At 35.7% G+C, this 16414-nt stretch overlaps 1 protein-coding gene and 1 long non-coding RNA gene across 2 annotated transcripts; one reads left to right on the top strand and one right to left on the bottom strand.

The window, feature by feature from the left end:
* Window positions 1–2645: 2645 nt before the first annotated feature.
* LOC106298211 lies at window positions 2646–3591 on the top strand. Its single transcript, XR_001261458.1, has 3 exons — window positions 2646–2763; window positions 2897–3121; window positions 3452–3591. It is a non-coding gene; the product is annotated as an uncharacterized LOC106298211 (long non-coding RNA).
* Window positions 3592–13460: 9869 nt separating this feature from the next.
* LOC106324911 lies at window positions 13461–15865 on the bottom strand. Its single transcript, XM_013762920.1, has 3 exons — window positions 15051–15865; window positions 14600–14973; window positions 13461–13950 (listed from the first exon to the last, which is right to left on the bottom strand). Exons 1-3 carry the CDS (start codon window positions 15650–15652, stop codon window positions 13649–13651), a joined length of 1278 nt encoding a protein of 425 aa, XP_013618374.1. The 5' UTR covers window positions 15653–15865; the 3' UTR covers window positions 13461–13648.
* Window positions 15866–16414: the final 549 nt, after the last annotated feature.

Genomic DNA, 16414 nt, shown 5'->3' with positions numbered 1-16414 from the left:
CACACACTAATTTTCTTAAGTCTATTGCAAACAATTTAATGAGTTCAAACACTAATTTTTTTAATCAACTCATTTTTAGTTTCCGCATTTTTAACCTTTGTATTAGTGAATTAAAATTCTTTTCAGGCAAGTACTGAATAAAATCGTTGTTGAAAGAAATAAATTACAAAATCATTAAGGTTCGCATCAACTAAAATGTCAAAATGAGAATGTTTTTAGAAATTAAAAGTTTTGCATCTTACTGAACTTGGCCATGGTTAAGATTTATGCATACAAAAGCAAAAAAAATAATTGTGATTGGTTATGAATTAAAGAAACTAAGGTGAAAAACACCACACACATAGTTAGATCTTTAGTTTAGCCAAGTATTGTTTTTTTTATAGAGTTTTCATATCAAACCAAGAATTAGAAACATAATCAGATCGTTACAAAAAATCAGAAATCAGAAAAGCTTAAAACAAAAAAAAAACTCGCGAAATTGATTGAAAAACAGAATTCATGTACGGTGTGAAGAGATCACATTATTTTTGATGCAATTCCAACCCATTTCACTCGATTGTATCGTGTTTTTATTATATTTACCACAAAATTTCATACGAAATTCCATATTATTGGTTATAGACTACGTTAATTTTGGAACATGCCCAACAATATTGACAAGACACCCAACCATTTTTATTGGTATTCTCAACGTATAGTTCAATAATTATGTAAGTAAAATAAACTCAGCATATTTGTTTTACATTTATTTATTTTTCTTTATATTAGTAGAAGAAGTAAGTCAGGGTAAAATATTTGAATCCGAAATACCAAACGGAACTTGATTTGAAAGTAATACTAAACACAAACTAAAACTCGTTAGGTACTCAAATGGATCTAAAAGTTTAATATCCGAATAACCAGACTCGTATCCTATCCAAACTGAAATATTTTGAATACCAAAAATATCTAAACTACAATTATATAGTTAAATATAATAATTATTTTAAATTTTATATCTACTAGATATTTAATAATATGAAAATGTCCAAAATAATAAAAAATGTTCAAAATACAGAAAATATTTTTTTTATCCATCTAAATAGTTAAACTACACAATTTTTTTATGTAAATTTAAGTATTTAGTCTTACATTATTCATTTTTTTGTTTTTTTCATTATTCAAACTTTATGTTTTATATTATCTTTATTTTCGGATTTTGAGGATTAAGCATATTTGAATTTTTGTTAAAAAATTTATTATATTTTAACCCGAACCGAACATGTAATGATTCGAACCAAATCAAACCAAATTCAAACCAAAATTAGTAAATATCCGAATCATATTTAAATTTCTAACTCTAAAAATCCGAATAGATCAACTAAATCCGAATGTCCATCTCTTGAAAAGCTATAAGACAAATCTCTTATTACAACGTAAAATAAATAATCTAATCAATTATTTTTCTATGCGCACAGCGCGGATTATTACCTCGTAGCAAAGTTATTTCTCTATCCATTCTCTCCAAACAAACAAACACTATATCCATAATCCTCTCTAATTGTTGTCATGACATTGACAAAACTGTTTTGTTCGTATCTGTTCATCTGAATCTCCATGTTTGTTCTCGCAGGTAGGAATTAGTACACCTCTTGTGTTTTATTAAGCAAGAAGTTATAAAATCAAATAGTAATTCTTAAATGTGATGCGTCTAGATCCTTTAAGCAGAATGATTTATAAGAAAACCATTGAGACAATTATTTTGGGTCCACAATAAAAATATGATTCAAATATGATTAGATAGGTAGAAGAATAGTTGATTAGATATACGATAATATATCACTTAACATCTATCATACATTTTATTAGAGTTCTAGATTTAGATACTTTAAAACTAATCATTTTAAAATAGCATAAACGCTCGTACGTTTATGCAAATATATACACTTAAATCTACTTTTATGCTCTTTTTAAATTTTGTTTGTTTTTAGCTTTTTTGGCTTTGCCAAGTTCAAATGGAACTGATATAAGAACATGTAATGTGACCTTGAAGCTTAACAAACCATGCAGTTTTCAAGAATGCCAAGCACCTTGTATTCAGAACTACAAGGGGACTGGCATTTGTATCGGGGGAAAAACAACAGTATTTGCAGTTGCGTTTACAGTTGCTAAGCTTATATATTAGTATGGCCGAAGATCTTGGGCCTTCATAGCTTCACTTTCAGAGAAGGTTTAAAAGTGACCGTTATCCAAGTTTGGGCCTTGAGCTCTACGACATTGTTACAGTTAAATCATTCTTGATGCTAACCCAATTTACATAAATTTTGTAAATAGTCGATTTTAATCCAATTTCGATTAGCAATGTCACTGGATAAAATAAAAAAAAACTTTTGTAAGAACTAGCCTTGTGAAAACTAATTGATCTGACCAGTGTTTTATGTTTCTATCCGTTATGAAGACTACTTTGTTTCAGGTTAATAAAATATGATGATGATAAAAAGCATTATACAAAAAAGAAGATAATATTTGACACAAATATTTTTAAAATCAATACTATTAAAACAGAAGGCTTATTTTTTAAGGTACCCTTGTGTTTCAACGATATTTACAACTGCCACTAGCTTAATTTAAAACCAATGTTTTTATTTAATTATAGTTAATATATTAATAACCTCTATTAATTAATACATAATAAACGGTACATTGAAATTAGGCAATGGCGATGGCAATGGCGATGGCGATGGCGACTTCTTTGGGATCTCTGGATTTTGGTTTCAATTTATGGTGAGTCTCAATCTATACGGTTTCGATGTCAGTTCTTTCTGTAAGCATCGATGAGGTTTTTTTTATTCTGGTGTTGATGGGTGTATGGGTCTAATGGGTGATTTCGGAACAATCTTCTTCGATTCCACTCCAGTCTGGTTTAATTTTAGGACAAAACAGAGTTCCAAGGATATGCTATCTGACTGCTTATTGAATGGAGTTTGTTGGAAAGAGAAGGTATGCAATATGGTTTTGGATGGTTGGTATTTTCTGGGGATGACAGAAGAAAACGGACAAACATATAGATCGTGTGATTGCTTCTGGGATCCAACGGTACACAACTTTGAGAAATTCTCGATTGAAAAAGAGGATACATCAGGTAGGAGTAGTGGGCTTGGAGTTACAGCCGGTTACTGAAACTCATAGATGGGATTTTGGGTGTCTTGGTCATCTTTTTTGGTTTATGAATTTGATAGCATTGGTTGTGAGAATGAAAAATAAATCACAGATTTGCGGTTTATATAATTTCAGGATTCTGTTGGTTTGGCTTTTAATTTAGATTTGGATATCTACTTTCTCCTTACCAGACATCACAAGTTTGTAATGTTAGTCGATTGGTGATGGTCTCAGGTTTAGATTAAATTTGTTAGAGCACAATAACAATATCTTATTCATTAACGGTTCTAATATGTTTGCATATGGCTTTCAGAGAATATGGATGTGAACTTCAAAGTGTCCTGAAGAATATAGGTGGTTGGGAGCTGCAGTCTGTTTCAAGAGGCGTGAATAAAGTTGCCTTTATGATTGCTAGGAGTGTTACGATGTTAACATATAATGTAGTCGTTCGTTGGTTACAAATCAAAGAGTTGGAATTTGATTCTATAGTCTTTACCACGAAGTGCATAAATGGGAAACAAGGCTGGTATTTTGTTTATAAAAATTGTGACACTCAACAAATATTCATCAAAGATTTTCTTTTCATTAACCATTGTAAGGGTGCTCTGTTTTAGGGTCTAAGTATTAAACGACTATTGAAATCTTTAATATTAAAACTCAAATATTGTTTTAACATAGATTATGGAAACTTAACAAATATGTAACAACTTCAAAACAATTCTCTAAATTCTCACTATCCACTAAATATTTCCAGTATATAAAAACATATTTACATAGTAATATATTGATGGTAATTCAGTGAAATAGAATTAAAAAATCATATTTACAAACATCAAAATACTTAGAATATATTTATTAAGTGAATATTTGCAACAGTTTTAATATGACCAGTCATAATACTTTCGTCTATTTAAAATCTAGCATTAAAAAGTTTAAAATAGTTATTTACTAAATACAAGACAAATTATACAAAAAAATTTAGGCTTTGACATATTAGTCGAGGACCGAAAACCTAACTGAAACAGAACAAAAAAAAACAAAACAAACAAAAAGAAAACGCAATCAAAATCGAATCAATGTTCACATATATCTGAATGGTTACTATATCTCAGACACTACAATTGGAACCAAACCGAGAACCAAATATTTAAAATATAACTTATATACCTAAAAAATATGCTTTGTATTCAGTTTCGTATTATCAAATATCCTAAAATAGTACTTATAAACTGAATTAGTCAAAAACATGATTACCCTATTACTTTTTTTCTGAAATAGTTAAAATTATCATAATTATTCGATTGAATCGAATCACATGAATATTTTTATCTGAAATATTTAAATCTATCCAAGTTATCTGGTACTTTTATCCAAAAATTTCAAAACGTGATTTTATCCAAATTATTTGAAATTATCCAAAGAATTGAAACCTAACCAAAACCAAACTGAACTCAAAAATTTATCATGTTCTTAACATTGCCATCAAAACCATATTGAAAACAAAAATAACCAAACCAAAACCAAATTCAATTTCATAAATAACCAAACGGATCATATATTTCTTGAACTAAAAAAACCGAAAACCATGAAACCATAACTAAACAAAAACAAAACAAAAACGATCTGGAACCGAAACGAAAGTCGGACACACATGCATAAAAATATTAGTGAACAAACAGACAGATTAATAAATTTGTCAAAAAAAAATCCCGCGCTTCGAGGCGCGGATCAAAATCTAGTAATAATAATTAAATAATGAGATTGATGAATAATCAACACAGCTGAAACACAAAATAAATAAATAAATAAATATGATACAGACAACACAAGATCGTTGTCTATACATCTTTCTTTCAATTTTGAATTTCCACATATCAAATTGATCAAGAAAATCAATAAAAACCGAAATTAAGCATCAAAGTAATCGTAGATTGGTTTTTGTTAAGTCAAAGTGTATGTGTCATTGTCTTCTGGTTTCTTCATGAGAGGGAGCTTTGGGATTTCGAAAGAACAGTCGACCAAAGAAAAACCTTGCAGGTCACTCTATTGATGCAAATATTTCCATAGAGATTAATCATTCTTGATCGATGTTCTAATTTGTACTTTGCAGCTACTTTCCCTTGATTTTCGTGACCTTCACATTAACCAAAGGGCAATCATTTCCAATGATTTACTCTATTTTCTTATTAAAAAATTCTATTTTTCTTGTAAATTAGATTAATTCTATAATAAATTTGAGTTCTATTCCAATTGTATTATATTTTATAAGAAAAAATAGGATGATGAACAAAAAATAAAAAAATAACTCTATCTATAGAATAAACTCATGTTTTTACTTTTTTTTTTTAATAGCAGAAGGTTCGGAACCGAAGCCCATAATCTTTCGAGGTCCGAAACCACAACATGTAATATTAGTTTCATCCCAGCGGTTATTCGAATCGGGAATCTCTAACACAATGGCAAAGATCCTTTCAAGTTGAGCTAATGACTTTTATTTTTTCGCTCTATTATATAGTGAAAATAGAATATCATTAAACATATTTACTTTAAATTTTATTTTAGTAAAAAATAAGTTTACTCTATAAATAGAATAATTTTTTCGTTGACTCGACGTATGAACCAGTTTATGTTATTGCATGAGGAAAAAAACTAAGAACATGAAACCGGTTCATATGTCGTCCAGCTGGGAAGACTTTCCAGACGCCTTATTATAAGTCGTCTAATAAGTCGTCCAGATGGAAGACTTTCCAGACGACTTAATTAAGTCGTCCGATAAGTCGTCCAGCTGGGAAGACTTTCCAGACGCCTTATTATAAGTCGTCTAATAAGTCGTCCAGATGGAAGACTTTCCAGACGACTTAATTAAGTCGTCCGATAAGTCGTCCAGCTGGGAAGACTTTCCAGACGCCTTATTATAAGTCGTCTAATAAGTCGTCCAGATGGAAGACTTTCCAGACGACTTAATTAAGTCGTCCGATAAGTCGTCCAGCTGGGAAGACTTTCCAGACGCCTTATTATAAGTCGTCTAATAAGTCGTCCAGATGGAAGACTTTCCAGACGACTTAATTAAGTCGTCCGATAAGTCGTCCAGCTGGGAAGACTTTCCAGACGCCTTATTATAAGTCGTCTAATAAGTCGTCCAGATGGAAGACTTTCCAGACGACTTAATTAAGTCGTCCGATAAGTCGTCCAGCTGGGAAGACTTTCCAGACGCCTTATTATAAGTCGTCTAATAAGTCGTCCAGATGGAAGACTTTCCAGACGACTTAATTAAGTCGTCCGATAAGTCGTCCAGCTGGGAAGACTTTCCAGACGCCTTATTATAAGTCGTCTAATAAGTCGTCCAGATGGAAGACTTTCCAGACGACTTAATTAAGTCGTCCGATAAGTCGTCCAGCTGGGAAGACTTTCCAGACGCCTTATTATAAGTCGTCTAATAAGTCGTCCAGATGGAAGACTTTCCAGACGACTTAATTAAGTCGTCCGATAAGTCGTCCAGCTGGGAAGACTTTCCAGACGCCTTATTATAAGTCGTCTAATAAGTCGTCCAGATGGAAGACTTTCCAGACGACTTAATTAAGTCGTCCGATAAGTCGTCCAGCTGGGAAGACTTTCCAGACGCCTTATTATAAGTCGTCTAATAAGTCGTCCAGATGGAAGACTTTCCAGACGACTTAATTAAGTCGTCCGATAAGTCGTCCAGCTGGGAAGACTTTCCAGACGCCTTATTATAAGTCGTCTAATAAGTCGTCCAGATGGAAGACTTTCCAGACGACTTAATTAAGTCGTCCGATAAGTCGTCCAGCTGGGAAGACTTTCCAGACGCCTTATTATAAGTCGTCTAATAAGTCGTCCAGATGGAAGACTTTCCAGACGACTTAATTAAGTCGTCCGATAAGTCGTCCAGCTGGGAAGACTTTCCAGACGCCTTATTATAAGTCGTCTAATAAGTCGTCCAGATGGAAGACTTTCCAGACGACTTAATTAAGTCGTCCGATAAGTCGTCCAGCTGGGAAGACTTTCCAGACGCCTTATTATAAGTCGTCTAATAAGTCGTCCAGATGGAAGACTTTCCAGACGACTTAATTAAGTCGTCCGATAAGTCGTCCAGCTGGGAAGACTTTCCAGACGCCTTATTATAAGTCGTCTAATAAGTCGTCCAGATGGAAGACTTTCCAGACGACTTAATTAAGTCGTCCGATAAGTCGTCCAGCTGGGAAGACTTTCCAGACGCCTTATTATAAGTCGTCTAATAAGTCGTCCAGATGGAAGACTTTCCAGACGACTTAATTAAGTCGTCCGATAAGTCGTCCAGCTGGGAAGACTTTCCAGACGCCTTATTATAAGTCGTCTAATAAGTCGTCCAGATGGAAGACTTTCCAGACGACTTAATTAAGTCGTCCGATAAGTCGTCCAGCTGGGAAGACTTTCCAGACGCCTTATTATAAGTCGTCTAATAAGTCGTCCAGATGGAAGACTTTCCAGACGACTTAATTAAGTCGTCCGATAAGTCGTCCAGCTGGGAAGACTTTCCAGACGCCTTATTATAAGTCGTCTAATAAGTCGTCCAGATGGAAGACTTTCCAGACGACTTAATTAAGTCGTCCGATAAGTCGTCCAGCTGGGAAGACTTTCCAGACGCCTTATTATAAGTCGTCTAATAAGTCGTCCAGATGGAAGACTTTCCAGACGACTTAATTAAGTCGTCCGATAAGTCGTCCAGCTGGGAAGACTTTCCAGACGCCTTATTATAAGTCGTCTAATAAGTCGTCCAGATGGAAGACTTTCCAGACGACTTAATTAAGTCGTCCGATAAGTCGTCCAGCTGGGAAGACTTTCCAGACGCCTTATTATAAGTCGTCTAATAAGTCGTCCAGATGGAAGACTTTCCAGACGACTTAATTAAGTCGTCCGATAAGTCGTCCAGCTGGGAAGACTTTCCAGACGCCTTATTATAAGTCGTCTAATAAGTCGTCCAGATGGAAGACTTTCCAGACGACTTAATTAAGTCGTCCGATAAGTCGTCCAGCTGGGAAGACTTTCCAGACGCCTTATTATAAGTCGTCTAATAAGTCGTCCAGATGGAAGACTTTCCAGACGACTTAATTAAGTCGTCCGATAAGTCGTCCAGCTGGGAAGACTTTCCAGACGCCTTATTATAAGTCGTCTAATAAGTCGTCCAGATGGAAGACTTTCCAGACGACTTAATTAAGTCGTCCGATAAGTCGTCCAGCTGGGAAGACTTTCCAGACGCCTTATTATAAGTCGTCTAATAAGTCGTCCAGATGGAAGACTTTCCAGACGACTTAATTAAGTCGTCCGATAAGTCGTCCAGCTGGGAAGACTTTCCAGACGCCTTATTATAAGTCGTCTAATAAGTCGTCCAGATGGAAGACTTTCCAGACGACTTAATTAAGTCGTCCGATAAGTCGTCCAGCTGGGAAGACTTTCCAGACGCCTTATTATAAGTCGTCTAATAAGTCGTCCAGATGGAAGACTTTCCAGACGACTTAATTAAGTCGTCCGATAAGTCGTCCAGCTGGGAAGACTTTCCAGACGCCTTATTATAAGTCGTCTAATAAGTCGTCCAGATGGAAGACTTTCCAGACGACTTAATTAAGTCGTCCGATAAGTCGTCCAGCTGGGAAGACTTTCCAGACGCCTTATTATAAGTCGTCTAATAAGTCGTCCAGATGGAAGACTTTCCAGACGACTTAATTAAGTCGTCCGATAAGTCGTCCAGCTGGGAAGACTTTCCAGACGCCTTATTATAAGTCGTCTAATAAGTCGTCCAGATGGAAGACTTTCCAGACGACTTAATTAAGTCGTCCGATAAGTCGTCCAGCTGGGAAGACTTTCCAGACGCCTTATTATAAGTCGTCTAATAAGTCGTCCAGATGGAAGACTTTCCAGACGACTTAATTAAGTCGTCCGATAAGTCGTCCAGCTGGGAAGACTTTCCAGACGCCTTATTATAAGTCGTCTAATAAGTCGTCCAGATGGAAGACTTTCCAGACGACTTAATTAAGTCGTCCGATAAGTCGTCCAGCTGGGAAGACTTTCCAGACGCCTTATTATAAGTCGTCTAATAAGTCGTCCAGATGGAAGACTTTCCAGACGACTTAATTAAGTCGTCCGATAAGTCGTCCAGCTGGGAAGACTTTCCAGACGCCTTATTATAAGTCGTCTAATAAGTCGTCCAGATGGAAGACTTTCCAGACGACTTAATTAAGTCGTCCGATAAGTCGTCCAGCTGGGAAGACTTTCCAGACGCCTTATTATAAGTCGTCTAATAAGTCGTCCAGATGGAAGACTTTCCAGACGACTTAATTAAGTCGTCCGATAAGTCGTCCAGCTGGGAAGACTTTCCAGACGCCTTATTATAAGTCGTCTAATAAGTCGTCCAGATGGAAGACTTTCCAGACGACTTATAATAAGTCGTCTGCGCAGTCTTTTGGATTGAAGTAAATACCTGACTCAAGATAGCAGCTTTCATTGATCTGCGGCCTCTGCTGCCCTCGTAAGCCAGTATCGGTGGAGACGGACTGTCTGCTCTGGGACCACCAATACTAGCACCCAATTCCGGCATAGCTGTGTACGTCTAGACCTGAAGAACTTGTATAAACCCATCCACGGTGTAACAGCCAGCAATTTCTTTGTTCCACAAAGAGTCCATCAGCACCTTAAACGCGACTCTCCCCCATGGATAATTCTCAAACCGTTCTAAATCCATCACTAGCCTTGCCAGAGTAGATCGTGTAGCGGTTGAAAACTTTCTCCCTTCAATGAATCCAGTGAAGATGGAGAGGTACGCGAGCCGCTTGCGATCTTCCCTGGACCAATCCCCGCATCTCTTCAGTGCTGCTATTATCTGATCAGTAGTTGGCCCAGCTTCCAGATGAACTCCCAGCATCCCCCAGAAAGAAACCATCTCTGGGGTAACGTCACATTTTGGTGTCTCAAGGTCCTCGATGTACTCGCAGTTTAGACCAGTGAGGTTTTCAAACTCTAACAGTGAAAACCTCAAAGGTTCTGGACCAACGAGAGACCACATCTCATACTTCTTCTTAATGTCCAGCTTGAAACTGAGCATGTAGTGAACCAGCCTTGAAGCCCAACCAAATCCCTGCTCCTTGAACTTGATGAAAACTCCCAAACTCGACTCCTTGAGCTCTTCAAATTCGTCATCAGTAAGAGCTTTCCTAAGAGCAGTATGCAACTTGCTGTTATCCGTATGATACGAAATGCTATTGTGGGCTTCTGGTTCTTCCCCTGATGTGTATAACCTACGGGGGAGTTCTGGAATATCCATCCTTTTTGTCTGCAAAATAATCAAAGACAACAATATAAGTCCAGACGACTTAGTAGACGACTTAAATTACTTACAAGTCTTCCAGTCGCAGAAGGAGTTGGAGTACTCGTCATTGCGGTTATAGATCTGAAAAAATAAACGTGAAACGGTGAGAATGAGTAAATTGATAGAGACAACGTTTTATGTTCATCTTTTCCTCGAGATTGATGACTTAGCGGCGTTAGGGTTTACAGAGAAACGGCGCTAAGGTTTACAGAGAAGAAGCGGCGGCGCTAGGGTTTAGAAGAAGCGGCGGCGCTAGTGTTTAGAACGTTGGTGACCACGGTGGCGAGGGCGACGGTTTGTTCGGAAATAGTGGAATCGGCGGCGCTAGGGTTTAGAGGAATCGGCGCGGCTAGGGTTAGAAGAAGCTGCGGCGACAACGGTGAGAATGAAGTGAGATAGATAGCCGATGTTGAGAACGATGGTTTGTTCGGAAATCGTGGGAATTCGAAATCGCCTTTGAGAGGGAGAACTGTTAGGGTTTCTGAATTTCGCGAAAAATGAAACAAAAAAAATAAAAATCACCTTATATATTGGGTAAATAATCCGGTTAGCTTTAAAATTACATTGGTAAACTTTAAGGTTTGGTCCGGTTTAGACGACTTATTCTGGCTGATAATGTACAACAGACGACTTAATATTTAGTCGTCTGTTTTCAGACGACAAAATATTAAGTCGTCCTAGACCCTAAAATGAACCCCTAAACTAAAATGACTAGATTAACTAACTAACCACGTTATAAAATCAAATTATACTTAAATAGTGTTTACTATACACAGAAATGAACACGCATAAGTAATTTTAAAAATTTTCAAAAACGGTTTTAATGCTTTCCAAAATCTAACCCTAAGAACACATACAATACTACAACATATGTTGATGAAACATAAACTAAAGAATATCATGACTCACTACTTTCACTCATCTATGCTGAAAACAATTGAAATTTGTTATATCTTAATTTATACCTCCTAAGACATATGTTAATTACATAATTCCCATTTTTCACTTATCAAAATATTTTTTACAAAATTTTTAAATTATGTTTAAGACTAACTGTCCAGACGACTTTCAGTTAAGTCGTCTGGACGACTTATTTTCAAGTCGTCTAAACAGACGACTTGCGAGGGGTAGAAACGTAAAAAAAAATCCGTTTTTTTGTTTGGTCACAAGGGGATAGTTGTAATTTCAATAGCCTTTTAGGTTACTTTTGCCTTTGACCCAAGTTGGGGTATTGTTTTGGATTTGACTCCAAGTTTTGAGTTACACTTGGCAATTCTCCCTATGTCTGACTATATGTGCATAAACTAGTAGTAGATTGGTAAACAAGCTTTTATAGCTGTTGACACTTTAAATTCACTTGCAGATTTTCAACAGCCAAGTATTGTTTATAATAAACCGTAGTGTTTTTTTTTTTTAATTTATATGTTGATAGTAACATATTACATACCATCAACATCTTTAAAAATCAAGAGTCTAAGACCATCAATTATGTGTTAGTTCTATAATAAAAAAAAAATAAATTCTATCGGTCCTCGTTGTGGCATAGTCCAAATAATAACAACGTGACAGAAATATTCTGAATTTTCTTGTTCCAAATTTTTTTTTAATTAATATATTCCATTAATTTCAACCCTAAAGATGGGCATATCGGAGGTTACAGATCCGGCGAACATACCTAAACGGAAGAACTAGGTTATATATGATTTAACAAGAGCAACAATATGCAGAACAAATCAAGCAAAATTTACTTTCCATCATTAGAAAGCTTGAAGAAATTCTCATTTTTTATTCATATGGATTAAAGACTTATGTAGTTATACAATATTTTTATTTAAAATTTTTCTTTTCTAGCAATTATAAGTACAAAAACAACTAAGTTTTCCACCAGCTTTGGAATTTGTAAGACATTTTCCAACTCCATTGTACCCCGTATAACATGCTAGACGACAATCCGTACCCTCGCAATAATTTTGTTCATCGATGATCTTAGTACATAATTGATTTCCCTTAGTTTCCTGAGCCACCGCAAATACTATAAATACAAGTAATATATACGTTATGATATGATGTAGTGTATATGTGCATGCTTAGATATTTCATGTAATTATTGTAAACATTAGATATTATTCAGAATGGAAAAAATAAAATTACCTGAAAACACAAACATGAATAAGAAGAAATTCGAACACGATAATTTGGCCATGATCAATATCAGAACAACAAAAATTAAGATTTTGTCAATTTGAGATAGTAGGAGAATTTTCTATGTGCTTTAATTTTATTTTCTATAAAAATTTGTGTTCTATGTTTGTGTTTATATATATGATGGTATTTTATATATCTCCTAAAATTCAACTATTTAAAAGTGGAAATGATTTTTTTTCTTTCTTTTAGAAATTCGCATAAGGTAGAATATCCAAAGCATATATACTAAAACAAGTATAATATATTTGACTATGACTATATATCAGAAAGCGTGATTTTCTTACTATGTCAATATCTACACAGTCTAATTTTAAAATATGTTCAATATCTACACAGTCTAATTTCTCTATCAATAGCATTTCTTACTATGTCAATATCTTCATCACTTTTCAGATAAGGTTTAAAAGTAACCGTTATCCAAGTTTGGGCCTTGACTCTACGACATTGTTACACTTAAATCATTCTTGATGCTAACCCAATTTACATAAATTTTGTAAATAGTCGATTTTAATCCAATTTCGATTAGCAATGTCACTGGATAAAAAAAACTTTTGTACGAACTAGCCTTGTGAAAACTAATTGATCTGACCATCCTTTTTAGAGTTTTATGTTTATATCCGTTATGAAGACTACTTTGTTTCAGGTTAATAAAATATGATGATGTTAAAAAGCGTTATACAAAAAAGAAGATAATATTTGACACAAATATTTTTTAAATAATAATAATTAAAGAATGAAATTGATGAATAATCAACACAACTGAAACACAAAATAAATAAATAAATATGATACAGACAACACAAAGATCGTTGTCTACGCATCTTTCTTTCAATTTTGAATTTTCACATATCAAATTGATCAAGAAAATCAATAAAAACCGAAATTAAGCATTCGTAGATCGGTTTTTGTTAAGTCAAATTGTATGTGTCATCAAGTCTTCTGGTTTCTTCATGAGAGGGAGCTTTGGTCGTCGTGACAAAGCTCCTTGCGGAGCTTACGAGAGAAGAGCTGACACGCGTCGACGCTTAGGTCAACGGCAGCTGATAGAGCGACAAACAGAGCTGCGTCTGCCATGCAAGTCACGTGCTGTGCTCCCACGTGCACCACGGGCTTGCTCACTTTCCCTTCTCCTTCAACGCTGGATCCCATCACGAACCCTTTCACCGGAGACGATCTTGCCGGCGACTCTCCTTGTCCACTCACTCTCCTGTCGATAATAAACTTTCCTCCTTGCTTTGTGCTCATTGTCCCTGTCCGATTAACATATCCATTAGTATTAGATATACTAAAGACTCACAATACCGTGATATTTTTTTTATAAGTAGGTTACTAAATCATAATACCGTGATATGTATAGGTTACCAAATCATATAGTGCCTGTTAAGGGTAAATTCAGATTTTTAAACTGTTATTCAAAATATTAATAGTATATGGACTAATTTTAGTAACTGGGACTGAACAATGTTCAGTATTTATATGTACATAGTAATCAAACATGTGCATCTAATGTATATACTTTTAAGATAACTTTGGATATTTTTCTTTTGATTAGGAAGAGATTTTGGATCAAAACCCGTAATTTCTTTATGTGTAAAACTATATCATGTAGTATTAGTTGTCAGAAGCATTACTCTGTTATGTTAGAATTTATTGATGATGTTTTTTGGTTGAACTAGTAACACTTGGTCACCTTCAGATATTTTGAGTAATGAGTTCAAATACTTGGATATTGCCCAAGTTAATTTGAGTTCCTTCTTAAGTATTGGATATGTATAGCGATCCAAATAGATATTGGACAATCTGGGCCAGGTATGGGTCTTAACCTGACCCAATGTAACCAACATTATTATATGTTTACGATAGAAATATAGTACATGGTAATAAAGATTAATATAATACCTTCAGCAATAGGAACGCCGGTGCTAGTACTGGTGTTATCCGTCACGAGCTCGAACTTGTAACCCAATCCATCGACGGCTCCTCTCTCACGCCATGCCTCGAGCCGTCCCCAAGGTTTCCAGCTGCTGACACAAGTCCCATGTGGCCGTAAGATAAGCCACGCGCCTGGGTTGGATCTAGAGACACGGTCTGATCCTGGAGACGCCACAAAAGGAGTGATCATGGAAGCAGCTGCTACAGGAGATCCAGACAAATCATGGATCGTTATCATCCAACCTTTTCTCTCCCTCGCTTGTTTCTTCTCCCATTGGTCACCTGACAATGTTCTTGTGATCCATCCTCTGCTACTATACGTAAAACCCGACGGCAAAGACCTAAACATAACAAATTTGCTAGAATTATGAACAATATTTGAATATTATAAATCATTTTTGATGGAAAAGGTTCTTACCGAGATCTTCCGTTACGGTCGGAACTGAACTTGCAGCTGAAGACAGGCTGTTTAATATTCCCTTGAATCTGGTAAACCACGGGACTACATTCCGGTTCACCTCCAAATTGAAACACGAACCGAGGATCCGGTTCAGCACGGACCAATAAATGTAACCGAGCTGACGGTTTGTCTCCGTCTCCACCTAGTTTTTTCCAGCCATTATGGAACGCGACTGTTCTTGAAAGCGCCGCCGCGAGATCCACAGCTACTTCCACTCTCCCAAGAAGCTTCCCGGAGGCAACGCCGCAAGTGTGTCCCGTACGGCCGGCGTAGACAGAGACTCTGAGTGAGATCTTCTTACCGGAAACTCTTCGGATCGCGTCGGCGTCTAGGTGGAATCCCGGAGCTGAAGTTGAGGAGTCCGGCGGAGAGGAAGCGTCGGAGATGGAGGAGAGAGGGAGAAGCGCTCTCTGCGAAGGGAAATGTTTGATCCGGAGTTTGCAGTAACAAGGCGTCGCGGAGGGATGTACTTCGCCGCCGACTTGCTTGTTGGTCGCTGTCTCAGGTAGTCTGAGAGCAAGAGAATCTATTGTGAGTCGTACAAAGGGACATGGATCCATCACATAAGAATCCTTCTAGCTTCTTCTTCTTGGTTCGAGTTTTGAAAATAACTTTTGGTAATTTAAAGAAGAACGAATAGTTGATTATTCATGAGGTGAGGGTGGAAAAAAATGTGTCGTCGTCGGTCGTCTTCTTGCTGGTTCTCGTTTATGTAGCAACATGAGAATAGTGGGACCAATAAGTTATCTTTTTTTTTTTTGTCAACGACCAATAAGTTATCTATTATAAATTTATAACTATATCAATAATTTCACTTAATTTTCATTGGTCGTATTTTTTATTTATGAATACGGCGGTACAATAAAACAATTAATCGTTTTTCATTATTTGGTAATTTTGTTTAGGTTTGTTTATTTTGTTGTTGAAGCACAAACGTATCATGATTCATGAATCTTGCATACATTTATTATGATTTTAAACAAAATAAAAAATTAAGACCTTATTGCATGTTTAAATTTTGATTAATCATTGCGATAAAGACAGTCACAATTATTACTTAAAATTAAATATATATTTTAATGAAATAATTAGAATGATAGAAACCCTACTTCTGTTTGGTTAGGAAAATAATGATATAAAGATTAGATAAAATACTAAAAATGTAGGGTAACCGTAGAAAATATCCACTTTTGTGTAGAAAAAAATAGTTTATCATAACAGATTATTTATGAAAATACAAAATGTGAATTTATTTATTTGGAACAAAAGATAAATAAACGATGGAAGAATCGAAACAGAGCAAGCGATGAGTTTGCATGGAG

This window comes from Brassica oleracea, chromosome C1 (assembly GCF_000695525.1).
Source record: "Brassica oleracea var. oleracea cultivar TO1000 chromosome C1, BOL, whole genome shotgun sequence".
Classification (NCBI taxonomy): Eukaryota; Viridiplantae; Streptophyta; class Magnoliopsida; order Brassicales; family Brassicaceae; genus Brassica; species Brassica oleracea.
Note: the sequence above shows the minus strand (reverse complement) of the source record. Positions and strands in the feature narration are given on the sequence as shown.